Raw genomic sequence first — 27,837 nt, 5'->3', positions numbered from 1 at the left:
AATACGTAAGAGAAATAAAACTTATTCTTTGCAATTGTTCGAACATGTTGACACCACAACGTATGAGAACTGCCTTCGCCACACAACTCCACGCAAGAAACAAATGGATGCAGGAAATCGCTCATGTGAACGATCTACGATCGCCGGCTGTACGAATATCTGACTGATCTCGCTCTGGGGGAGAGAAATTCGGTTACGCGAGCTGGAGCAGCATAGCAAGCCGAGTCTGCAAGCACGAAGTTGGACCCGGCGCGACCCGGATTGCTGCAAGTCGCTTACTTTCCCCGGACTCGCAATGGCCGCTGGACAGACGGAGTCCCGTTAGCGCCAACAGCACGTGCAGCTGAGCAGTTCAACTCCGCAGTTGTCCTTGTGTCTTGGTACAAGGATAAAAGGCACAGTGGCGGAGGGAACGGTACTTCCTCCTTCAGCCACGGTTACGTAGCAAAGCTGACAGCATTAAGGATAACAGGAATAAATAAGGTAACTGGAGTCCGGTGACTAAGCAAACGACCCACAGAAAAAACGCTGCATGTAGTATATTACTGAACAAAATAATTTCGTTAACAAATGAGGTGACGAGGCCGACGCCGTAGACTAACCCGACGATGAGTGACGCAATAATTTATCAACAAACGAGGCAACAGGACACCGCCGCCGACGACGATGCTGTCTCCTCCATCAACCCGACGATGCGTGACTACTGTTTACTACTGAGCTCCTGCAGAACTAACTAGTCCCTTATACCCATATTCTAAGGCTTGTAATTCCAGCCCGCATGTGTGTAACACTAGCGATTTACCTGACTAATACTAGCGTTACGACTACCATTCTGCTCGCTCTGCAATTAATGTGAAACAGTCAACTGATGATTGCGATTTATGGACAGCCCACCACAGAGGTGATAGTCGTAAAACAGAACTGAAAGGCGCCGGGAACCCAAGGTGCTCGACAAATTCAAATTGAACCAGTTCCTCGTATTTGATCCCTTCACATCTCAGTACGCAATGTTAGTCGAGACGAAGAGCGCTGCATGTTTCTAAATAATAATAATAATAATAATAATAATAATAATAATAATAATAATGAGGAGGATCCAATAACATGAAGTGCAACTTCAGTAACTGAATGGACACGCTTTCATTATAAAAACGCGTCTAACTACAGGGCAAGAACAATGCGTATCATTTCAGGAGAAACAACAGCTCCATACCGGTCTGCCGACTGTTCTGAAAAATAACTTCTGCCCCCTCAATGTGAATAAATTAATGGTAACTACTGACACCTGCAACAAGATCCATTAATCACCCATTAATTTATCGCTGTTCTGTACTGCTGCTGTCCTTACTTTAAACAAATTACGACAGTAAATTTCAGTTGTAATGCGAGACTGGTCTCACAGAAGTGCTTCTGGTATGAATACGTGTTACGTTTTTAGCTCCGCCTTTTACAAAACAGGGCGTTCTTTTAATGAACTATAGCTTTTAAATTACTGAGCTATTCTGACACCCGTGGATTAGTACTTCAGTTGCAGTAGCAGTTCGTGATTATTTCCAGCAATGTCACAAAATTTCTCGTCTTATTACATATGTCCAACAATTATTTTCCTAATAACATTATTATATATTGTTCAAGAATGACTTCACAACTGACGACTTATTACAGAACTGGTTGTGGGCTTACATAAGGTGCTACCTGTGTGCAGAAGTAAGGTGATGGTGGTGGTGGTGGTGGTCTAGAATGCTTTATAGCCAAAATTATTAGCAACGGTGATTAGATTAGTTTTCGTTCCATAGATCCGTGCTGAGGAGCTCCTCTTGGATGTGGAACATGTCTTTTTTTTTTTAAAGCTGAAATAACAATACTAATAGTATGAATATATACAATACATAATTTGTTTCTATTAAAAAATTCGTCAATTGAGTAGGAGGAGTTGGCCACTAGTAAGTCTTTCAGGCTCCTTTTAAACTGATCTTTACTTGTAACTAAATTTTTTATGTTTACTGGCAAATTATTCAAGATGTGTGTTCCTGAGTAGTGGACCCCTTTTTGAACTAAAGTAAGTGCTTTTAAGTCCTTGTGCAGATCATTTTTGTTCCTGGTGTTGTATGTATGAACTGAGCTGTTTGTTGGAAAAGGAGATATATTATTTAGGACAAATTTCATTAATGAGTAAATATACTGAGTATACCCAGTTCTTTGAAGAGGTTTCTACAGGACGTCCGTGAAAACTTTTGTTTGACTTGAAGAGTTACCCCAAAATATTATACCGTATGACATTATGGAATGAAAGTAGGCAAAGTATGCAAGCTTTTTCATTTTTATGTCGCCTATGTCTGCTAACACTAATTGCAAATACAGATTTGTTAAGGCGTTTCTGCAGTTCTGTGGTGTGCTCTTCCCAACTGAATTTATTATCAAGTTGTAATCCCAGGAATTTAAGACTGTCAACCTCTTCTATCTGCTCTTCTTCGTATTTTATGCATATGCTGGGTGGAAACCTCTTACAGGTTCTGAATTGCATATAGTGAGTCTTTTCGAAGTTTAATGTCAGTGAGTTGGCTTTAAACCATTTATTAATATCCATGAGAATATCATTAGCAGTTCTTTCTAGAACTACACTTGACATACTATTTATTGCAATACTTGTGTCATCTGCAAACAAAACGAACTCTGCTTCTGGCAGTGTAACTGATGAGAGATCATTAATGTACACAAGAAAAAGCGATGGCCCTAAGATGGATCCTTGTGGGACACCACATGTAATTTCTTCCCATTCTGATGATGACTGATGACTTAAATCACTAGTCCCTTGCACAGACACCCTTTGTTTCCTGTTAGTGAGGTAGGACTTGAACCATTTTGCAGCCCTGCCCATGACACCGTAGAATTCTAATTTACTTAAAAGGATGTTGTGGTTCACACAATCAAATGCCTTTGACAAATCACAGAAAATACCTGCTGCTTGTAATTTGTTATTTAATGAATTAAGTACATTTTCACTGTAGGTGTAAATAGCCTTCTCGATATCAGAACCCTTCAGAAATCCAAACTGTGTTCTTGATAATATGTTATTTGTGGTCAGATGGTTGAGCAGCTGCCTGTACATTACTTTTTCTAAAATTTTTGAGAATGCTGGCAAAAGTGAAATCGGTCTGTAGTTTGATGGTATCTCTTTATCCCATTTCTTGAATAGAGGCTTAACATCTGCATATTTTAGCCAGTCAGGAAATGTCCCAGTTATAATTGACTGGTTACACAAGTAACTTAGAATTGTACTAAACTCACAAGAACATGCCTTAATTAACTTTGTTGATATTTCATCGTACCCACTAGAATGCTTTGTTTTTAAAGATTTTATTATGGACGTTATTTCTTTTGGTGAAGTGAGTGATATATTCATGTACTTGAAGCTATTTGTGAAGGCTAGTTTCAGATATTCAAGGGCATTATTTACTGATCCTGAAAGTCCCATTCTATCAGTAACGGATATAAAGTACTTGTTAAATAGATTTGCCACACTACACCCATCAGTTACTAATGTGTCATCTACCCTTAGTGCTATTAGCTCCTGTTCCTTTCTGGTTCTACCAGTCTGCTCTTTCACTATATCCCATATTGTTTTTATTTTGTTCCCTGACATTGCTATCTTCTTCTCGTAGTGCATTTGTTTAGACGTCTGAATTACTTTTTGTAATGTTTTACAGTATTCCTTGTATTTAGCTAAATCATCAGCATTGGAGCTATTCTTGGTCAATAGATACATTTTCCTTTTTGTCTTACAGGAAATCTTTATTCCTTGTGTAATCCATGGTTTTATTATAGAATTCTGTTTAATTTGAGTAACTTTTAGAGGAAAACAGTTTTCAAACATGGTACTGACATTGTTCGTGAATGTGTTATATTTTTCATTCATGTCATGAGCACTATAAACATCTTTCCGGTTCATATCTTTGAGCAGTTTTCTAAAACACTCAATTTTTGGTTGATTGACTACTCTCCTGTACTCAGATTCAGCAGTCTTGATAATCTGTTTGTATGGATCACACTATATTGCTTTCGAGCAGGCTCTCGGGTACAAAATCGAAGTTTCATCTAAACTCTGCGAAGTTCTGAAACGCATGGTAGATGGTAATACCAAGTACACCACGTATTTCCGTATAGACTGCGCGAAGAACGATTGCCTGAATGCCTCTGTGTACACTGTATTTAGTGTAATACTGTGTCAACAAGGAAGAATATATAGGGGCGTGTAAACAACACTATCATCTTCCTCCGTTGTCGATTAGTGTGATCACCCATATATAGGCTTATTAATTCCAGGAAACTAACTCTTCCATTCTTGATCTAGTGCATTATGGAGGAAGCTATTACAGTGATAATACACCGAATTACTGTTGTCATACTTCTTAATGTGGGTTTGTAATTAATCCCGCAGTATACAGATCGGGAAATTTCTAATGAATAAAATGAAAAAAAATCTAATGAATAAATTTCACTTCATAAAAGCAAAATATTTTCATTAATCCACGTATTAAGGTGGAGAAAAACATCGTGCTCCTACGTAAAAATGCTTAATGTTTATTTGCAAAAAATCTGCACCATCTTTGTGGTTTCGCTTATCACGTCAAAAATGTTCATATTTAATTACGATCACAAGTGCTCACTAAACGAACTAATTATTGCATGTTCGATTATAGGCGACTGCTAGGTGGTGGTACTGGTGGGGTGGGAGGCAGCAAGAGGGGGCATTTGCCCGCCTTTCCCTCCTGCAATCTGGAGTACAGAGTTTTTATTCATTCCATTATTCTCACGCAGTTCCGTAAATGAGTGTATACGCTGTTCTCTGGGACCTACGTTCTTTTGTGTAACCATTAAAATCTAGTAATTGTGGCAAGGCACGTCTCGAAACGAACTCATTTACAGCAAAAACGACAATTTCAGATTCTTGTGCCCCATCCCCGCGTAAAATTTCACAAATTTATGTGGACGTCCATGAATACGAGTAACTTAAACGATTTCGAAACAGGTTCGAGTGAAGTAGCCTAACTAGTTTTTGACACTGATTATACGTAAACAAGTGATAATTTGTCACAAGAATGAAATCGCACTCGGCAGTGAAGAATGCTCCAATACGAAACTTCCTGGCGGATCAAAACTATGTGCCGCATCGGGAACCGAACGTAGGACCCTTGTACCAGTTCGCCACAATGCTGTGATCGGCCATAATTTCCATACATTATTAGCCTGAAATGACAAATGCTTTCTTAAAATTGCCCCCCCCCCCCCCAAAAGTAATCAATACTATGGCGACGGGGCATTTGAATAAATATCCTGTATCTTCCTCTGGGACATACAGCATGATGCTACCAACGTTACTTATTACAAACGTTTGTTCTGAATGTAATGCGGAGCCTTGTATCCCTGTGACAGCTGGTAAACTAAGGAACTCAGCTTTACACGTTGAATAGTTTTCAGTTTAGAGAGTAACTATGTAAACAAGGCAATACGGAAGAAAGCCTAACATGACATGCCAGACAACGAACTGGAGATTTTTCGGTATCGACAACATACAGTACAGAAATTTATCATTACGAGTCAAATGACGCACAGTTACATGAAACATTAATTCATTATTTACATGCCCACGTATTATTCCGGTTAATTCTACTGAAAAAACACAAAACCTTGAATTAGGTAAGGCGATCTTCAGACCGAAGGCTGGTTTGATTTAATTATATTCCATGCAAGTCTTCATCTGAAACTACTGCACAGGAGACAAAATCTGGAGTACAGCTTTGTTCAGCAGCTGACAAAACAAGTGAATAGTGACAAAGGAGGAAAAAACAAGCAAATGGTTTTTTTTTTAACATTCGATACTTTAATACGAACTACCGGTAAGTGCCAGCGAATCTTTTCAGCATAGAAAATTGACAGCGCTGATCAGGACTTACGCTACTCTAGGACAACGTTTCCAGGAATAGTTAACGAATGATGTAGCAATACTGCTTTGATTATAGCTAAATACATGTCGACTTGATAATGAACAACGAAAACTGCGTACTCTTAACAATAAGACTTGATCATCTTGTGTTGAAGATGAAAAGAACTAGCTCGATGTCAGCGCATATGTTTTAAATGCTGTGCTATAAAAGCTAACACTTCGTTGTACGACGTGCAAAACACGTTTGGGCGCTGCCTCAACTGACCTCTGTAAGCCTTCGGTACGAACTCCGGGCTTGGCATAATGCCAACTGCTTTAAAGAGACTTGAAAGGGAACAGCTGGTCGCACAGATGGCTGCTCACTGGGCTGTTGTCTGCCAAAGTTTACTTAGTTTTGTGACGGGATAAAATGCATGTTTCAATCACACAATGAGATTACGAGTAAGAATTATACTGAATTAAATCAGTGTGTTATTACACGAAACAGTGACTACAGCAACGCAAAATGTTCTACAAGAAATTCGTGACTTGACATCAATGATGGGACAGATACTTGCAGAAATTCACAAGCACATGAAGAACAATACTAATTGTTCGTTCTTCAGCGGCTCTTTTTAACATTTTCATTTTAAGTAATTCTCTCAAAATTTAATTATACTTGCCTGTCCCAAATTTCTGAAACCGTGCTTTTCGGCAACCGCATCTGCAGCTTCAGATCCACTTGGTACGTGCACAGCAAACTGGTTCATGTATACTGGCTGCTGACGGCTTCGTACAAACGTAAAGCTTGCCACACAACACAAACACACTAAGCACCACTGAAACCTCATTTCAACTGTTGTGTCGTTGACAGTTCAAACAGTATGTTTTAAAATCTGAAAAGCAGAATAATGACATTGTAATTATGTATACAAACATTATGTAACTTGTCTCTCGTCAGCGCTGTGTTTAAAACTGAACAACTATCAGCATCAAGTTTCATAATACTTGCCTCCTCTTCTGTATACTGAAAATTTTAATCAGAAAGCCGAAAATGTTAATCAGCTGTCCACTGTTTTGTAAAGCACTGTCTCTAGACGGACGAAATTTACATTAATGCCGTATGGCTTGTGCAGTGACAGCTTCACCGATTTCGTTATCTTTTTGTCCTCAACAACATGTTGACATTGTTCAGAAATATCGAAACGTACACACGCAACCCACTCTCCTCTTCCAATTTCTAACCACCGAACACACCAACCTCCACAACCCAACTGCATCACATCACTACGCTGATGGACAAATGCTTCTGACATTCACACGCAGGGCTACCAACGAAACCACAATCATTGTCTTCACTCATATCATTTCGAAAAACCAGCTGGACTGTCAGCTGGGTTAAGGATGCATGAAGAACTAATAATAAACCAGCCATATTAAATTTAGTTTGCTACACTGATTCTTCTTCTTCTGTAAAAGTAGATTTTAAAAAATAAAGTGACGTCACAGATTCATTAAATATTATTCCTTGGGATCGTAAAAGTAAATGTTATCTTTCTTTTTTGCTTTAGAAATTTATATATTAGTTTTAAAAATAAAAGGTTTTACTACGAAAATAAAATATATGTATGGTCTACAATCCTTGGTTTTTCTTTACATTATCTCTGAAACACATTGAAGTGTGAGTATCATTGGAAGCGGATGTAACGTCAGCCATACTTTCGAGTCGGTCTTTCCGGAAAGCTTCGCAACATGGTGAGTTATTGTGTTTGGTAGCGTGAAATAATCTAATGTCTAATTGTAAATCAAGTCTGTGTTGATATGTATTTAATAATAGTTCCATGAGAACAAGTACTTTTATTTATTTTATTGCTGTATTGTGTGGTTATGTTGCTGCAGAGTGAAATGAATTAACATTATACACGCTTTGTTTTAGGGTCGTGTGAGGACGAAAACTGTGAAGAAAGCAGCTCGTGTTATAATTGAGAAATATTACACTAAGCTAACGCTTGACTTTCACACAAACAAACGGATATGCGAGGAAATTGCGATTATCCCCAGCAAGCCACTAAGAAATAAAATTGCGGGGTGAGTTAATGGAGACAACTGACACCATTCAGTGCGGTGTTTCTTATTTGCGCATTGCAGTGATAAAAGAACATGTGTTCTCAATTAAAACTATATTTTAATTTTTGCGTAAATTGTAAGTTAAACGATATTAATGTAGACATAGCGCCTTGGATCAGATCTCACATTTTTGGTTAAATTAAACCACCGATTAAATGGATTTCCTTGATAATTGATGTGATTCATTTGTGCTTTTGAACTTTAAAATCAGTATCAAGGAAGCAAGTCTGAAGTAAGATGTAAACAGACGTGTGTAGGTGTGTGCTGTACAGTATGTTTTCGTCATATATGTATGCCAAACAAATTGATATTGTAATTTTTCAAAGTGAGTTTCAGGCTGTATGTATTTATGGAATTATCTGTAGAGCACTTACTGTGGTCACAGTTTATAGGGTACAATTGGGAAGCGAATTTCTGTGAGGCCTTGATTGTACAATACAGTATGTGCTGGAATTGTTGCCATTCTGTTACCTTAACTTTTGTAACTGTAGTTTTTATTTACACGTTTTTTAGATGTTTCATGTTTAGAAGCTGAAACTCGGTGTTGCTTGTTGAAATTGGTCTAGGTTGGCTGTGAGAAAAGCTGTCCATGCCATTAGAGTACCTTCTATCTGTATCATTTCAGCTAGCCCCAATCGCCTACCATGCCCAATTTCATAAGAAAGTGAAGATAAATGTGATTTGTCGCAGTGATCATAGTTTCATTTCTCCTGATGTTTTCCACATTATATTGATTTTCTCAAATGAGTCCCCACAGTCTCCCTCTGTTTTAATTGTGTGATGTATCTATTCAGTGACTTCCAATGTATATATTTATTACTAATTTGTGTGTGTGTGTGTGTGTGTGTGTGTGTGTGTGTGTGTGTTTCTCCTGTTCAGCACTCTCTCACCCTAGCCTTTTCTTCTTCTGTCCCTCTTTTTCTGTGTTAAACTATTCTCACATTATAATCCCTACTTGCATTTTATATAGTGTATGTGTAGTATGCTTGAAATTGTGTGAGCTAGTGTGCCCCCCCCCCCCCCCCCCCCAATGTCGCGGTTATGGTGACAGTGATCTGCAATGTAACCAGATGTCTTTATTTGCTGCATATTTAATGTATTTTTTGGTATAAATAAAAAACATACAGCAAATTGAACACGTGAGTAAATTGCTAAATTATGTAGTAAATCAGCTGAGGAAGATTAAACAAGAGACAAAGCAACTCACATTGGAAAGTGTGTGATGTACTGAATCAATTTGAGTGTTCACTACCACCCACCACTTTTCAGTCGAGACATTGATGACTTCATTTGTTATCGAGCTGAAGCTTGTAAGCGTTTAGAGATTATCTTTGGTTGTGCTAGTAATGAGAGAAACAGTTTACATGACATTCAAATTACATACAAACAAATTTTGCATCCAAACATTGTAGTTCAAGGTGATAGTGTTTATTTATTTGTTTATTTTTTAATATGTTGTTTGTCTGTGTTTCATACCTAAATTGCTGGCAAAGTGATATCAAATGTAATTATTTCGTGTATTTTTGTTTCTACGCAAGTGATGTTATGGCTTTCTGTATTGATATTGGTGTTTTAAGAGCTTTATAGCTCTACATGTATTTTCTGATACATCTTTTGGGGTCAACGGAGGTGTCCGATCCCACCAGTCGGCTTTGACTTGTGACATAAGGGTGTTGTGTGTGATGTCATAATGGCGCAGAGTTTAGTGTGAGTGTGTTGTTTTTGTAGATGTCGTTTTGTTGCAGTTGGTGGTATGGTCTAGTTGCGGTTGGTGGTGTCCTCTAGTGTGTGTATGGTCTGCATGTTATGTGGTGTATTGGGTTTATTTGGGTGTCGGTGCGTGAAGTGTACTTTTATCGGTCGTGACTGTTACACAAGAATGGAAACTAGTTTCAGTGAGTTAAGAATTAAGTTTCCGTTGTGTATGTTATTGCGGTGTCGTTTGATGTTCCTGGTTTGCTGTTTGTCGCGTGGTAAGTCATTCAATTGAATTTGTAGCTTCTTTTGTTAGGTATGGATGTGACTTCTAAGTTTAATAGTGCACATCTGTGGGCTGACATGGAGGACGACATGTTGTCTGTCATTAAGTTTCTGTAAGTTTTTGGGCTTATGGTGGAGATAGTGCAGTGCGGCGTATGCAAGCAGATTATGCGAGTTTGGGGTTTGTTTAGTAGTTTTGGTAAGTCGATATTGCAAGTGTAGCAGAATTTGGGGATTTTGTGTTGTTTTTATGTCCTTGTGTGTGTTTTTATATTTAGTTCGTCCCCACCCAAAAAAAAAAACCAATTTCCCGTGCTGGTCCCGTTAGTTCAATTATATTTATGGAGGGACATTGGTTTGTTGGTTTTATAGGTATTTTCATGTTTGTTGTGTTTATGTAATGATGTCACAGGTACCATACTTGAGACATTGGGAATGGTCATTTCCTCCGTATTGGTGATGTTGTGGGTCAAAGCAGATGGGTGGAATTGGGAATTGGATGCTTCTGTAATCCCATCTTTTGTTAGTTCACATGATCTGTTGCTATTGTATTGTTACCAGCTTTTCGCTTTCTGTTCTGCCATCGCCTTCAGGTTGTCTTTAAACTAAATTTGCATAGCACGAGTGATGTATTTGATACCACTTATAGTTTGTGTGCACTAATTTCTTAAAATTTTGAAACTGTTTTGTAGTGTTCCTCTGCTTGTTTTGTTTAGTAGTTTATACTATTATTATGATGTGTTCATATAGATTTTAATTTGTCCTATCCAATTTTCTGTGATTGTTCCATAAGTTTTATTGCGAAAAATTTGTAAGAATCCTTTTTGACTTGACTATATTTTCATGCCATGGCAATTTTGTAATGTTATTGGTTGTCATTTAGAAATTGTGTGCCATCTTGATGAGACATCATTGGTGATGGGTAATATCACGCAGGTTTATCAGTTAATATATGCTGTAATGGATTGTTAGTCTGGCAGTGTGACCCTCAGAATCTCAGCTTTAGTGTCTGTTATCTATACCGGGTTTGATGTATCAAGCTCAGTTCATTTCCTGCTGTTCATTGTTCATCTTTTTCCATTAAAACCCAGTTCATACTGCCATATTACCAGATTAATAATATACATGATAGTTTCTTGATGAACTCCCCTTTGCAATATAAACTGTGGAGTTTTGTAGGAAAAGTGGAACTGCATACATACAAGCATTTATAAAATGTAGATGAGAAGTGTTACTTGAGTTTACATTGGTGATTATTTTAAGTTTGACCTTCCACCTAGTGACAGGTAGGTTGTGTTGTAGGCCTGTATGTGTACATAAAATGAAGCTTATTTGCTTTTATTAATATTATAAACGGCCAGCTTCCATAGCTGAGTGGTCAGTGCAGAAGAATGTCATGCGAAAGGCCTGGGCTCAATTCCTAGCTAGCTGGAGATTTTCTCTGCCTTTTCATCCTCATTACTGGAGTGGCATCAACTAAAACAGCTTGGCACATGCGTGTTACATTCATAATTTTAGTTACCTTGCATCTTCAAGTACTTTGAAACTTAAAACTGATTGGGAAGTGGAAATTCCTATTATTAACTTCGTGTGTATTACAAAGATAGGAAAGAGTTCAGATATATTCAATGCCACCACCAGTTCTGTCTGAGAGGGAGTACCTCAAAAATAAATTTTGCTTCTAGCTCTTGGGCAATCACTACCTGGTGAACTAAAACTTGCCATCTGAGGGCAAGGACCTTGGTAGTACTTTCAGCCTCTCGCTCTCAGATGGTGTAATCCTGCAACTATCCAGAGTGCCCTACACGGTGCCTCCGCTGATTTGATACTAAGAGCCATTTATAGCTACAGCAGCTCACTCCTCTGTCAGCACCTTCCTGCCAGTGTGGTCACTAGTGATTAGGAATATTTTTTTTTTTTTTTTAAACTGATATTAAATACCTAGGATTTCAAGTAAAAGGTTTCCTTTAAATTTCTGTTGCTTTTGCAGTTTGCCAAGAGTTTGTGATAAGAACTTAACCATGTCTTGCGTCGCACTTCTTGTTGTTGATGCACTCGTGTCATTCTTTGCAAGATAGAATCTGAAGTCTTCACTTTTCGTGTCGGCCTCACCGTTCTTAATGTTGTGTATGTTGACTGTGTACAGTGTGGTGACTAGCACATTGTATTCTTCCCCTAAAATGTTTTTGAATGCAAATTGTACTAGACATTGTGAGAAGTACACTACAATGTGTATATCAAATAACTCTCATTACTAAATGGGGGCAATCTTCATGTAAAGTTCTGCCTAAGACTTCATTTAATTAGATGCTGTATGTGAAATTCTACCAAAATTTATCAAATTGTGTGATGGGAAATTGTGCCAAGCAACGATGGTAACCTGCAGTTTTGTGCTACTACACTTCAGTTTCCTTTATGACCGGATACTAATGTTTTCACCTCCACTCATTAATCCCCAAATCATTAATTTCTAGAATTGGTCACTGGACTCGCATTCGGGAGGACGACGGTTCAATCCCGCGTCTGGCCATCCTGATTTAGGTTTTCCGTGATTTCCCTATATCACTTCAGGCAAATGCCGGGATGGTTCTTTTGAAAGGGCACGGCCGATTTCCTTCCCCATCCTTCCCTAACCCGAGCTTGTGCTCCGTCTCTAATGACCTCGTTGTCGACGGGACGTTAAACACTAATCTCCTCCTCCTCCTCCTCCTCCTCCTCTAGAATTGGTACTTTTATTATGTTGGTGGATGTCATGTTCTGGAGTGATAATCTCCAAATGGTTGTTCCAGGTAATGTTTACAGTTTTTTGCGAGCTAGCCATTGTCTCACTGGGTAGAAAATTTTTAAAATTTGTGTATAGCATTAATGTTTTTGTAATGCGGCCTAATGTGATGAAGAGAATGTGACTACTATTGGGTTTATCTAGGAACAGTTGCTGAGAAATATGTGGCTCTTGAGAATTAGAGCAAAATAATGAGAACACACGGAATACATATTTGATTGTGAGTCAGCAGCTCAAAGTTTGTCATAGATAATAACACAAGAGTTTAGACTGACTAGTAGGCTTCAAATGCACAGAGTGAACCCCAATATCTGATTGGGCTGGCATTGGTGTTGTGTATTATGTCAGCACAGTGGTGTTGCTACTCACACATACAGCAGTCTCTCTATCTTAAAGTTGGTCGTGGGTTGTCAGGGCTGTCACAAGAGCTAGTGCCAACCTCTCCATGTTGACTGCTTGTCATGGCGTCAGTTCTGACACAACTATTGCTGAAAGGCAGGGGTCATGTCTCACCCAAACAATTTCTCAGAGGAAGTAAAAGAAATTATTGATCGTCCACCTGATACAGATTAGGTCACTGTCAGAGGGTAAGGGGTGTGTTGCATGAGAGCATCTTGAGTATCCATAAAACAAGTAATGAAATGCTTGTGGTAAGTACCAGCCGTTCACCAGTTCACATGCCTGACCTAACCCGGGGGGGGGGGGGGGGGGCAATAGTACAGTGCTCTGAAATGCACTAAAGACTCTGAAACTAAGTTACTGAATATAGTTGTTCATGTATTTGAATATTAAAAAGCCCAAAATAATACATTCAGCTTAATAAGCAGTTGTAGATCACTGCTGGATTTGAAAGGAAAGAAAAGAAATTACTTCTGGAACTGATCAAAAGTTTTTCAGGCTTGTAAACAGAAAAATCTGATGTATTTTTTGCAAATGATACAAGAACTAACCTGTTAGTTTTGTATGTAATTAGGAAAAGATGATGTAGCAGTTTTAGAGAAACAAATTGGATACATAGTAAATAATTTCAGTAACAGAAACTACTCTGAATACACTTGTAGTCAGCTGGCACAGTGTATCCATAGAGAAGAGTGTGTGCGCGTGCGTACATGTTCCATCATGAAAAACAATTTGTCTGAAAGCTAGAAATGAGTTCATACTTACTTATGTGCCTGTTACTGACTAGAGGCCTCTGTCGATGAATTTGTTACCTTTACTCTTAAATTATTCACATCCTGTTTCACCTTAACCAGTGATGTACATGCAATAGTTATTTGTACTTCATTAATAAACGAACATTACATTATATTTTGGTATTTTTGAAAGTGTTAAGGAGGACACATCTGCTTGAAATTCTCATATACAATAGATAATCTCTAAACTCTGATGTTTAAAATTCCTGATAGTTTTCAGAAAACAAAATACTAAAAAAATGTTCAAACCAGACATTTCTTATGAAATGTGTACTTTAACTTTTTCATTTTCATAAAATCTTTAGTATGCAAATCAAAATATTGGATATTTTTTAAAAAAGTGACTAAAAGGTGGCTGTAGCAGGAATCTAATACATGCAAATGCAACAGATGTGTCTATCAAAAGTATATCTTGTAATTGAAGTAGTTAGTTCTACTACTGTAGGGGCTATGTTTATTGTTATTGAGGGTTTATTGCCTCCACAATATTTTTTGATACCCTTCAGAAGATGTGTGCAGTATTTTCAACTGCTGTTCAATACTATCTGTGGAGTGTTAGGATTGGATCATATTTCAGTAACTTACTCAACATAGCACGCAAATGAAAACAAGGTTAAATGGTGTTTTTTAACACTCTTCCAGAGTTACATGCTGACAGGCATGCTACATAGTTGAAATTTTAGTATCTTTGGTCCTGAGACGTTCAGAAGTGGACTGTAACCACACACTGCTCAACAACTAAGTTGTGCGATGCACAGTGGCGGATTGAGAGTATACTTTATAGGTGTTTTTTGATACCCTTCAGAAGATGTGTGCAGTATTTTCAACTGCTGTTCAATACTATCTGTGGAGTGTTAGGATTGGATCATATTTCAGTAACTTACTCAACATAGCACGCAAATGAAAACAAGGTTAAATGGTGGTTTTTAACACTCTTCCAGAGTTACATGCTGACAGGCATGCTACATACTACACACAATATCCACCAGTACATCAATGCAATACAGCTACATCCAAACTTTTATATACAACTACAGAAATCCGTAATTATTGATACATGTTCAATTACCCGAAAGTTCCTAAATGCAATATAACATATACCGTACAGTTAAAAGAAAGTCACGCTTGATCAAGGTCCGCGTCACTTTCCATTTTTGACCAGACATAACGTCTGAGAAAAGAAAGAAATAATAATAATAATATCTTGGCCCGGGTATCACCGTTGTACTTGTACAATATTTCGGTAATGTAGCTCATAACCTTCATCGGGTGCAGCTTGAGACTGCTCCTCGCGTGGACCTGTGGCCTTGCCCGTCCACTAGCAGTTGCAGGCGTTCCCTCTGCAGTTCGCGTCCGCTCTCTGTGATCTGGTATGTTGCTGTTCTCTCTTCCATCCGCTTTGGTTCTTGGTGTTCCCACTGAGGACCGCAGGGGGAAATCCTGTTCTTAGACAGAATTCCAAATGCACCAGACTGAAGATGGAACACCCAGGAGTGGGTCTGGTTGATGCGGGTTACGGAAGGAGCATCCAAATCCGCAGCGGACAGAAAATGGAACAGCAACATTCCAGAAGATCGCAGTGAGTGGGCGTAGACCGCAGAGGGAATGCCTGCAACTGCTGGTGGAACGCTACAAACATATATATTGGACCAGTTCCACATTAGGAGCAGTCTCAAGTTGCATCTAAAGGTTACACACTACTTTACTGAAATATCGTGCGAGTATGACACTTACATCCAGGAGGACACCCAGCAACCCAAGATGTCATTAGATTGCCGGGAAAGCCTGAAGAGTAATATAATAATAATAATAATAATAATAATAATAATGTGGATCTGACAAAAGAAAGAGTTGTCTTGGTGAAATTTTTTTTGTTTTGTACGTAATTAAGTACAGTTTAGGGCAATAATGAAATTGTGTAAGCTTTCAGAACTCTGTTTCTCATTTTTGTTGTTTCTCATTTTTGTCGAAGTGGGAGTTTTCGTGCTTCTATCCCTAACAGATGTAGACTTAGCTCATGAATTTAATTCTGGGCTTAAAATCAGATATTCTTACACTGCACCCACCCAACATAGGCTAACTGTACACTTCTTTGTTAAATGTTTGCTTGTCGTCAAGCTTATTTGGTTTTGTCACTCAACCGAAGGATGTGTGCTCAGAGAGGCCGTAGTTCCTTTGTGGCTGACTTTTCCTGGTAATTTACTTTTCTATTCCCAGAGTGGGATTTTCACTCTGCAGAATAGTGTGTGCCGGTATGAAACTTCATGGGAGATTAAAGCTGTGTGTCGGACCAAGACTTGAACTTGGCATATTTGCCTTTCGCCAGCAAGTACTCTACAGGCTGAGCTACCCAAGCATGACTTACAATCCAGCCTTACAGCTATACTTTTCTGTTAGCGTTTAAAAAAATATTCAACGTAATTCATGTTTACTCTGCACACGAAAGTTGATCCCACACAGTAAACAACCGACTCTAAACACAGAATGCCGTTTGCGGAAATGTTTAAACTCGAGTAGTAACGTCTACCAACATGGTCACTTGAATAGAATAGCATAGAAATGAAGCACTGAGGTTTATAAGAGTCTAAAACACACTGTTAATCCCACATTTAAGTGAATATCAGAAAAACAAGTGATACAGCTTTTCATGTATACACTTTGGGCCTACAGCATTGATAAACATGACTCACCATACGATCAGCAGATTTCAGAAGCATGACTAAGTGCTACAATCTCACAATTGACGGTGATGTGCTTTTCTCAGTGCCTCAAAAGGATTGATGTGTGATAAACCTCATAACTTGTTAAACATAACTCACTCAGAAAACCACAAAATAAGTTCACTGTCAGTACAATTTTACTACAGTATATAGTGAATGAATTAGCATATCTAGGAATGTGCTGTCATGTAGTATGATTTATGCCTAGCAACGGGAACAAAAGTCTGCCACAGTGTGCTACCACCTGGTGACACTGACGTATTCTGAAGAGTTGATTGGCAAGGGCTGTCTGGGCACATCATGATCAATGCTTGTTATTTATCAAATCCATGTGTGTGGCCTTTGAGGCAATTAAGTCACGTGAGTTGTACATGCGCAAGAGCTCCTTAAAACATACACAACTGAAGTATGCTTGTGACCCTGATTCCAAGTTTCAAGGAGTGTAGAGGAGCTGTAGCACGGTAGATTTAAGTGCCGTATCTTTCAGATTGCAGCATCTGTGTTATGGTTAACAGCATTCAAACAAAAAATAACCAGTCAGTCCACAAGGTGACGAAAATTAGGATACTCACATGGTCTTGTGCACTCTTGCATAGCAGCCACCACAGGTGACACAAATGTTGTATGAGCATGTCACCTTATTCCATGTACATAGAACGCTAACATTTCAGTTGCTTAAAAAGGTTGCAAAGTTCAAACTTTGTGTCCTTAGTAATGTGTGTTCGTTTATCCTGTTCAGATTCGGGATCGTAATATGAAATACATGCTATCCCAGTTTGGTGTGTTGATACTTTTGTGGTGTGTTGATGCTTTTTATACACTTTACTGGAAAGGTAGAATGCTTTTCATCAGAATTTCATGTGCGCACTAACTTGTTACAGATTTGTGACACATCTCATGAAGCGATTGAGACATAGCCAAGTCAGAGGTATTTCAATCAAACTACAGGAAGAAGAACGTGAAAGGCGTGATAATTATGTTCCAGAGGTGTCTGCTTTGGAGCAGGATATTATTGAAGTTGACCCAGAAACGAAAGACATGTTGAAGATGTTGGTGAGTAATATTTGTTGCGCATCATACAGTTGTGTGGAGTGTAGTTGGGACAAGGTGACTAAACTCTAATGGTGCACATTTATTACTATACACATGCAACAATTAGTAGCTTTGCTTAATATTACTAACTAATGTGTTCTCCTCCTTTTGTTTTAATGAGCTGAATGTGTGGCATAGACTAGGTCGGGCTAGAGCAACTATTTCGTAGTTCACCATGAAACCACACTTTCACCACATTTACTAACATGCATTCTTTTGTAGAACAGTCCATGTTACGGAGATGCCTTTCCACAATGCTCCACAAATTCTCTATGGAATTTAAGTATAATGCATTACCAGGCCACTGAAACACATTAATGTTGTTTCCTTCCATGAATGTGTTGGTCTTGACCACTTTAGAAGTGCGACATGGGTCCAGACCGTGTTGAAATATTCCTCCTCCATTTGCAGAAGTCTGTAGGAATGATTCACTCTTGAGTAAAGGGAATTCCAAGGAGTTGATTGGATTTCAGCATGCTGTAAACTGGAACCTTTTCATTTGATTTTGTGTGTTCTGTCCACTATCAAGAACACTACGCCATATTGTTGAAGCATCAATTTCAACCTGAGTAGCTAACATATCACTCTGATGGTCCCTGCTTGTCTTTTGTGTTGAGAGTATGAAATGTATTCTAAGTAATGTTTTATCAGTTGTTGGGGGAGGTTTTTCATTATCGTTCACATCTGCTTTTCCTCTTCGGAGACATTGAGGCAGTATCACCATGTGCCGTAATGAGTCTTCAAACATCAGATTTTACCACACCAATAGAGGCAATTTATCTTATTGCCATAGACGACTGCTAATTGCGTTACTTAGGCAATATGTCCATTTTAACACTAAGTATTCGTGTTGAGAACATGGAAATAAGACACGCTGCTGCTACTTATATGAGTACTTAACTAAACTGGAGGGGACCTAAAATTGTTCGTAGTCAAGACAGTAGTAGTTCTCAGAGTAAAACAGTTTGGCGGATAAGATTTACAGCTAACCAACTTCAATTTCTTGTAAGACATGAGCTTGTCCCAATTAATTTACACGCTACTGTATTGGTTGTCATTGTATCTTGAGGTGGGCTCCTATTAGGATTCAGATTGATTTAGTATTGTAGAAAATTAATGTGTGGAATTAGTCTTCATACTGTTTTTAGTAGAATATGGATTGATCAGTTATAAATGCAAATACTTGGAAAAAGCTAAAACATCTGTTTTGTTACAGGACTTCAACAACATCACAGGACTTCAACTTACTCAGCCAGCAACACAAGGATTTGGCAGACGCCCGTGAACTTCTGTTACTTGCTTTTGCTTATGTGTCAATAAAGCTTACAAATAATGAAACTTTTATTGATTTATAAAAATGCTGACCTTTTGATTTCCCTAAATTGCAGTGATTCATTAAGGGGAAAAGAAGTCTATCCACCTACATGCTGGCACAAGGAAAATAAGTAGTTACACATGGAAATGAAGGCAGGAAATTTTTAGTGTGTAGGTAACATTTTGCAGAATTCTTAAAACCAATTCTTCAGTAGGATTCCTCCCTGCCTATATTTTTGTTGGGATTATTCGACCTTTTCTATAGTTGTCCTGTGTTCCTACACGAGTGACAGGACACAAAGTCCCTACGATTTCAGTTTACTTCATGTTCTTATCATCTTAGCCTTGACAAACCCAATATGTGTAAAATACACGAGAGCAACAATGCAATGGGTTTAAATATAAATTGTTTTGCCACCGCGTTTTCGTAAAGTGAATCCTCCTCGTGTTGCTACGTTTTTTTCCCAACTAATCTAAAACTACTATGTATTGTACCAACTGCAGTCTTGCTGTAACCAAATACCGAGCAGGTGGCCTGAAATAAATGAAACTAAACAACAAATAAAATAAAATGCTGAAAGTTAATGTGCACATGCAAATGGTGAAGAAGCTGTTGTATTTATCAAGTGGTCGAGTGGAGGAGTATTGACATATTCAATCTTTTTGCTGTTCTGTAAGAGTAGAACATAATTAATATTATAGTGATTTTAAGGTTTTGCGAAGTCCAATTCATGCTTGAAATACTCAGTAGGGTAAGTTAAAGTATAAATAGCAGTGGAATTCAGAATAGTGATGACATAAAAGTATAAAAACTGAAGAAATGCACATTTAATGTAATGGGTGATACTATTTTTTGCAGTGTTTTGACTTAGGTGGCAATGCTATTGTTAGATATTCAATTGAAAAAGTCAAAATACATTGTGAAATTTTATATTAATTAACCAGTATATGTAGCACTTGTTTGATTAGAAGTATGAGTTTTCAGTTACTGTGAAGGCACAGTATCAGAAACTAGGACAATCTCTGAAGTGTAGTAATGGGGTATGCAGTAATGTGGTCAGTTAAGGTCCACTTAATTGTGGTGGAGTGTGTATTGACTATTCAGTGCTTTTATTGTTGAATATTATATTACAACTTAGCAGAAAGTGAAATAGCCAGGACAGATTACAGTCCTAGGAATTACTACAGTTACTCTTCTGCTTGGCCTTGCAACCCCAGTGCAGTACCCGATGTAATTTGTGATAGTAACTGTAATGTAGAGGAGTAAATTGCAATGGTCTCTGTTTATACATTTAGATAAGTGAAGACACATGCGTAAGTTAGTCGACATTTAAGTGAATTGATTCGTAGGAGCCAGGCAGCCAGTGGTAGTTCTTTGACTACTGGAAGCAGTCTCAGTTCTTCTGTAGGTGCATGCTGTGTGTTGTCTAGTGTGGCTGGCTGCATGTTGGCAACACTACTCTCACCACTAGTCAGTCATGTTGTTGGGGATGCTAAGAATATTTCTATTAGTTTTAATTGCGATGTTGCAACTGCATGTGATTGGCATATAAATGTTGAGTTTAGGAAGAGTCTGGTTGAAGGCTTTAGTGGTGTTTCTTTTAGTTTGCTATTTTATCTATTTACTTAAAGGGTAATAAACATAAGTAAGTTTCACTGATTGACAGAGAACCACTGTGTAAAAGTTAACCAAATTTGGTATGGGTTGTGAATTACTCGGGATCTATTACAGTCCATCAGTTTCACATGGTAGAGCTGATTTTGATCATGCATTTGACAACAGGTTTAAAAAGTTTACCAGACTTGGCTGTGACATGTCGGCTTTTGCATTGCAGTGCAACTGCTGAACCAGAACATAATGTGACTGCTCACTGTGTATCTTAATGTGGTAATAATTTGTCTGAAATATAATAATTTTGTCTGTAGAAATTAAGTGAAGGCCTTGTATAACAAGTTACAACCAAGTACTGTTGTTTCACAGCATCTAAATGTTTTCATGTAGGTGACAGTGGTTTCATGATAGATTTGTAACTGAAGTAGTTGTAGTCTTGTGATGAACAATATGGTTAAAGACCTGTAAGACTATTGGGGAACATTACTTGATGTTCATCTTGTCAGTGTTATTTGTGGGAAGTTCTATGAGAACTGAGATGCTTGTATTTACAGGTTTCAGCACAATAATTTATGCCTTTACTGCTCATATGGTTGCTAGGAATATGAAAATCAGCAACTTGAGTTTGAACAAAAAGGGATAAAAGCATCTGTTCCTATATCTCGTGCACACTTTTTTTTTGTGGGGGTGTGTTGAGCTATTGTGCAGTACTTCTGAGAGTGTCTCCATTTTTTTTCAAGATGTTATTTCAGTGACTTTGTGTCAAATATTTTTTCCCTGCTTATTTCTGTGCCTAAATTGTTATATAGCTCAGTATTCACAAGGTTAGATACCAGTTGTCATCCTCATACTTGTTTATTGACTTATCCAGTTTGGACTCTAGACTGTCCAGCTGTGTCAGTATAGAGGAAGTAATACTGTTTTATTTGATTGTGTGTGAACTCCAGGGAGCATTTGCATTCATACTAATGTTCTTGAATTTTAAGTAAGGTTTGTTCAGTTACCAAAAATATTGGTACAGCATTAGCAACAAAGTTGATATTAAATTTTCCCATTGTGTGTTGCGTAAATAAACTTGAAATTGCTCTTATGAGCACAGAAGTCAAATTATGACAACTCTAAGACTACATTGAGGCAGGGAGTGACAGCTGGACTAAATTTTCAAAATTTTGAAGATAGGGGATAAAACACCAGCAGTGGAAGGTAAATTAAAATATGTGGAGAAACCAGAGGTGCCAAATTATATGATAGATAAGCAAGTGGTTGAGAAAGGAGAGACAGGATTGTGGCATATTCCCTGTGTTGCTCACTGCACACTGACCAAGCAGCAAAGGAAACGGGAGTTGATCTTCTAGGTGAAGTAAAAAAAACAAAAAAAAGTTTCCGTATGATACTAATTACGTCAGAAATGCAAATGAGTGGAACTGGCGTTTTGAAAAGAGAATATAAGATAAACAAAATAAAAAATAGTATTAGAGGAAGTATGAGTTAAATCAGCTGGCTGTGAGGAAATGAGATTAGAAAATGACACTAAAAGTAGAACATGTGCTGTATTATTTGGGCAGCAATATAACTGACTTAAGAGGATATAAAATACTGGCAGTAGCAAGAAACAAACGGCATATTTAGTGACTGAAGGTAGTGGTCCACTAATGTAATGGTTGTGTCCAGTGTTACGAGAGAGTTGTGTGGGATTTGTTAGTTATTTTCATCTTCAGCATATTTATTTAAGAAGGAACTGCCTTTCTGTCTCACAATTGGTGCGGTCACTGTTATTGCTGTAGTACTGTTAGCCGATTTCTGGTTTGGCGAAAAGCGAAACTTTTAGTAGCGAAGCGTCGAAAGTCCTTAATGCCGATGAAGCGGTTACCACACACACAACCGCAGAGTCACAAGGACATATTTTTCTCTTCCGAATGCTGTGAAGCAAATAGTAATCTCACATGAAAGAAACCAAACAGTGGCATTACTCTAAAACGTTGTATCGCCCTTTGAGCCATGCGTGGGATAGTTGATTTCGGTAAAATGACACACCTTTCATTGTTTGGAGGCATCGAAGACATTGTCGTAATTGCACAACAGCATTTGAGTGAGTTGCTCACGAAAACGATAACTGTATTTGCAGCTGTTCGTATTTGTTGCGTTGTATCTATTTATAAATAAATTATTTTCGAAGGAGGTGAGGAACAGAACTTTTATTGAGCATTTGTGCTTGTACAAGTTGTTCCATATGGTTTCTTTAATTAAGCATTCGAAAACTATATTTTCACCTTACTTGAAAATTTTGTCGAATTTATGTTGAATTTAAGAAATGAAAACGATTTTCAACGTCAGTATCGACTGTGTGTGTTAAATAATGCGCTCAAAACTGTTTAAAAATTATTGATTCTTTGTTCTCAGGCGGACATTGTTTTACGTTAAGAGCTTCCATAATGAAAGTAAAGCAGCTCTAGAAAATATTTCGAGCTGATAAGAGGCTCAACTACTCCTTTATTTCATGAAATTATCGCGAGATACAAAATATTGCTCCCACCGTGTAATTTGGGTGCCGCGCAAGGATACAAAATCTTGAGATCTCTGGCGTAGCACTTTGGGTTCTAACGATGGAGCGGTTGTCGCACTTGGTTCATGAGGAAGTGTCATTTGCGAAAGGCAAGGACTGACTGCAGATGTAGGCTCTTGTGAACCGCAGGATGGAGTGTCCACATCTGTTATCCAGTGTGAAATTTCATGTATCTGCATATGAAAGTAGCTCTGATGGAATAAGAGATTGGCAATGTGCAGGTGAGGTTGGGTTCCTATTTTTGAAATAAAATTCTCCTGGACTGCATTGTGTGATTATCGCACTGCTTTGTAATTTTTTGATATCATATACGAACAAAATATTCGCTGAAATTAAAATGCCACATATTTTTGGGAACTATTAGTGAAAAATTGGTGTGAATAGCAAACTTGCCCTTTCTCACAAAAACAAATAGTGCGCAATGTTTTTTTGCTAATAATGAGACCAAACTATCCTGTAATGTTGCAATACATTTTTTTCAGTATGCTCATCTTCAGAAAGTCCGTGGCTGTGCTTATATTGCGGAACGATAAATTGCGGTCGCTATATTAATGGGCATGCGAAGCATCATTCAGAACAGCATAGTGATCATACACTCAGTATGGACTGTGAGACACTAGCAGTTTTTTGGTGAGTAGTGGTCAGTGACCCTCTTGACGGTTGTCAGTGAGTTACGGTGAAATTAGAAGCTACAGCATTACTGTCATTCGGTACATCTAATTTTCAGCTACACATGTGATGAATTTATAACGAATGATACGCAGTCAGATGTCCTACAGGGAATTCGTCGATTGTTTCACAAATTAGATGCAAAGACGAATGAAGAAAATGAATGTCGTACTGCAGAAAATGAACGGAAGCCTTGGAAGTCTCGGTCCCTCACGCCCAGAGACAGTCAAGAAAACGTCCGGATTTTGCGGCCTAGGTCGCGCAAAAGGTATTTTATGCCTCTATTAGAATTCATCAGGAACCCCGGTCCAAGGTTGAAGTAGTTGAAAAACGGGGGAAAACTTAAGTTCGTAATGATTCCATTAAATGAGGGAAAATACATTTATAGCATGTGTACTAAAACTCGATTTTCCAAGTTGAGCATAGTGAAAAGGTGTTAGAGTGACAGTTTTGTCTCATTTGAAGAGACTGTTGTTTATATTGGCCAGACATATTTTCATTTCATCGCCAGAATAATCTTTTTTTGATGTGTGGGTGATAAACTATTTTATCGCCGTTTGTTCACTTTGATTTTTTTGATATTAATTTGTTCTGTTGAGAATGAACAGTGTGGCATGTAAGGTAGGCCCTGACTTTCCTGTTGCACTTTTGTTCTCAAATAAGGTGACCTGACCTGATAGATAGGGGCACATTTCAAAAAAAAATTATTAATGTTTCCTGTAGAAAATGGCATGTTTGTTATTTTATTTATTTATTTATTTGTAATGAACAGTATTCGCCACAACAGTATGTAAATTTTTATCATAGCTCCTACAATAAACAAAATGTTCAGTTTTACATTTCAGCTGAAGCATATGTTTTTTGGAGACCACTTATACCATGGGGCACTTTCCAAATAAGGCTGGGGGGGGGGGGGGGGGGGTAGCTTTTAACACCTAGATAACAAAATATAGTTTGCTGCAAAAATATTGGTTTGTACTTTTTGTTTTTTCTTTTGTTCTATTTGCCCTAACATAAGACTTTGTTGTTCTTTCCTGTAAGCTTTGCATCTTCTAAATAGTTCATCTGTAGTCATTAAATAATTCTTTAACTCCACATTTTCACAATCAGATTTATGTTACGAAAGAGGTTTGCTATCACAAGACTGGTCCAGTATAATTTTTCTTTCAGCCTGGCATTGAATTTTGTGTTTGTATTTCAGATTTCATTTTCTGTAAATCCACTCTTCACTTTCTTCCAATCTTTGAGGGTTTCATTTTCACATTAATTTTTTTTAGTCGATATTGATGATTTCCCTTATTTTCCTCATCCAGTTTCACTTTTTGCTGCTGTCCTCGCAAAAGACGAGACATCTGTGTGTTCAGGTGTCCTTCACTTGGGCTTGTTTTCAGCTTACAGGTTTCTTCTCTGTTGTGATACTAGGGCTCCACCTCAAAACAACTGAACCTTATTTGTTTGTGCTTGGTTCCCGTTGAGTTGGGTAGTTCTCGTCAGTGTGGAAAGAACCAACTACACAGCAGCCAAGTTGTATATTAGAGAGAGAGAGAGAGAGAGAGAGAGAGAGAGAGAGAGATATGCATGGATGGATGTGATCATAAGGCTTATATTCTTCATCTGCTATGAAAATTTGTTGAATTGGCTTAATGTCCACTGTATTACTTTTACTTAATGTGTCAAATAAAGCAGAACAGTGCTTTTCAAATTGATATTTTTTTCTTCTCACTCACTTCTTTTTGCAAGTTCACACCATTTACCCAAGTCTAAAAGAACACATGTAGTGGTGTATTATTGCCAAAATAAGTTACTTAAGTGGGCTAGACAATGATTTGAACAGTATTGAATGCTACCCTACCTCGAAGTTAATTGTGTGAATTTGTTATTTACCTCAGCTTACATTGAGTAACAAAATTGTGCTATTAAAAACAGAAGTAAGCTTTTACTTTTCACACAAAAAAAACAACATTCATTGAATTGTAATTCAGTTATATATAATTACAGAGGAGAACCTGTTGTCAGTTATTTTGTTCTGGAACTTTATAGCATATCTGTTGGTCATTTAAACCTAGGTTACTGTTGAATGGTGTCTGTAGCTGATGAAATTTTATTTTTATTTAGTTGTTTATTTATTCATCCACAAATGATTTCACAATGATACAGGATTTGGAAACAGAATGAAAATATATAGCTCAAAATATACATACACAGTGAATGTCTAAGTATGTTTTCGTGAGGATATGGCATGTGGTTCTCCATGGCCTTGATGAAGGGACCATCCTGACATTTTTGTGAGATGTTTTAGGGAAACCATAGAAAATGTAAATCAGGATGGCTGAACAGAGTAAAGTTCATCCTCCTGAATATGAGGTCAGCATTTTGACAACTCCACTACCTCATTCAATTGCTTCCTATTGTACAGATTTGTTTGATTCATACACTATTTGCTGCATATAATTTGTAATACAAAACATAGCTTTGCCTTTCATTGCTACACACACATTGCTAGACACAGGTCTAAGAGCATGCGGCAGTGCTTCTCATGCCCATTACACTTACTCTGATCGATGCAACTATGCCCCATGCACATCTGAATGCCCTCCCCTCATTCCCCTTACAAACTGAGTCAGCTCACCCCCTCCCCCGTGTTGAATAAGCTGCTCAAGTTTTGGCGTATGATTCTCTTGAAAATCATTACATTGTGATCATGTGTTCTAATGTGATAGGATGCTGCAGTTGTCCCATTTCATTATTAACCACTGCTCAGAGTCCTCCAAATTATCTTAACTTCTGAAGAATGTATTAGCTGCCTATTTTGACAGAGGTGTTTCAGTAATCTTTACCATTCCTTTGGGCAGTTTGTTAGACAATTTTATTCCTGATTTTAAAAAAATGCAATTTTGAGTTTATTTGTTTTTCTTTGGTCAGTGGAAATCCAACCGGCTCGTGTTACATAATTATGTTTAGGAGTATTTATGAAGTACTTCGTAATGTTTTCCATGATATGCATAACTGATGGGTAGATGTACTCACTTGGTGCAGTAAGGGTACACAGATTTTTTTTAAACAGTCCTTTGCAGTGAATCTGACTACTACATTTAGGTTTTATTCTTGTGGTTCTTTTCTATGTTGAGTTTTTCCATTATTTTGTGTTCTACGGATCGGAGCGTGGAATGTCAGATCCCTTAATTGGGCAGGTAGATTAGAAAATTTAAAAAGAGAAATGGATAGGTTAAAGTTAGATATAGTAGGAATTAGTGAAGTTCGGTTGCAGGAGGAACAAGACTTTTGGTCAGGTGAATACAGGGCTCTAAATACAAAATCAAATAGGGGTAATGCAGGAGTAGGTTTAATAATGAATAAAAAAATAGTTCGGGTAAGCTACTACAAACAACATAGTGAATGCATTATTGTGGCCAAGATAGACACAAAGCCCACACCTACAACAGTAGTACAAGTCTATATGCCAACTAGCTCTGCAGATGACGAAGAAATTGAAGAAATGTATGATGAGATAAAAGAAATTATTCAGATAGTGAAGGGAGACGAAAATTTAATAGTCATGGGTGACTGGAATTCGAGTGTAGGAAAAGGGAGAGAAGGAAACATAGTAGGTGAATATGGATTGGGGCTAAGAAATGAAAGAGGAAGCCGCCTGGTAGAATTTTGCACAGAGCACAACTTAATCATAGCTAACACTTGGTTCAAGAATCATAAAAGGAGGTTGTATACATGTAAGAAGCCTGGAGATACTGACAGGTTTCAGATAGATTATATAATAGTAAGACAGAGATTTAGGAATCAAGTTTAAAATTTTAAGACATTTCCAGGGGCAGATGGGGACTCTGACCACAATCTATTGGTTACG

At 37.8% G+C, this 27,837-nt stretch overlaps 2 protein-coding genes across 4 annotated transcripts in view; both read left to right on the top strand.

The window, feature by feature from the left end:
- Positions 1 to 7,586: 7,586 nt before the first annotated feature.
- LOC126199047 (40S ribosomal protein S17) lies at positions 7,587 to 19,155 on the top strand. Its single transcript, XM_049935756.1, has 4 exons — positions 7,587 to 7,678; positions 7,860 to 8,011; positions 17,607 to 17,778; positions 19,034 to 19,155. The coding sequence occupies exons 1-4, from the start codon at positions 7,676 to 7,678 to the stop codon at positions 19,100 to 19,102; spliced, it is 396 nt and encodes a 131-aa protein (XP_049791713.1). The 5' UTR covers positions 7,587 to 7,675; the 3' UTR covers positions 19,103 to 19,155.
- Positions 19,156 to 23,311: 4,156 nt separating this feature from the next.
- Positions 23,312 to 27,837, top strand: part of LOC126198997 (ubiquitin carboxyl-terminal hydrolase 3-like) — an 87,215-nt gene continuing 82,689 nt past the window's right edge. Inside the window, exons 1-3 of one of the 3 annotated variants that reach the window (XM_049935672.1) lie at positions 23,312 to 23,527; positions 23,789 to 23,936; positions 24,034 to 24,243. In XM_049935672.1, coding sequence (XP_049791629.1) covers positions 23,437 to 23,527; positions 23,789 to 23,936; positions 24,034 to 24,243 — 449 coding nt within the window. In that variant the 5' untranslated portion in view covers positions 23,312 to 23,436. The remainder of the gene's footprint in view (positions 23,528 to 23,788; positions 23,937 to 24,033; positions 24,244 to 27,837) is intronic. The other 2 variants (XM_049935671.1, XM_049935673.1) reach the window with 2 other exon arrangements.

The sequence above is a fragment of the Schistocerca nitens genome, chromosome 8 (genome assembly GCF_023898315.1).
Source record: "Schistocerca nitens isolate TAMUIC-IGC-003100 chromosome 8, iqSchNite1.1, whole genome shotgun sequence".
Taxonomy (NCBI): Eukaryota; Metazoa; Arthropoda; class Insecta; order Orthoptera; family Acrididae; genus Schistocerca; species Schistocerca nitens.
This window is presented reverse-complemented; position numbering and strand designations above follow the sequence as displayed.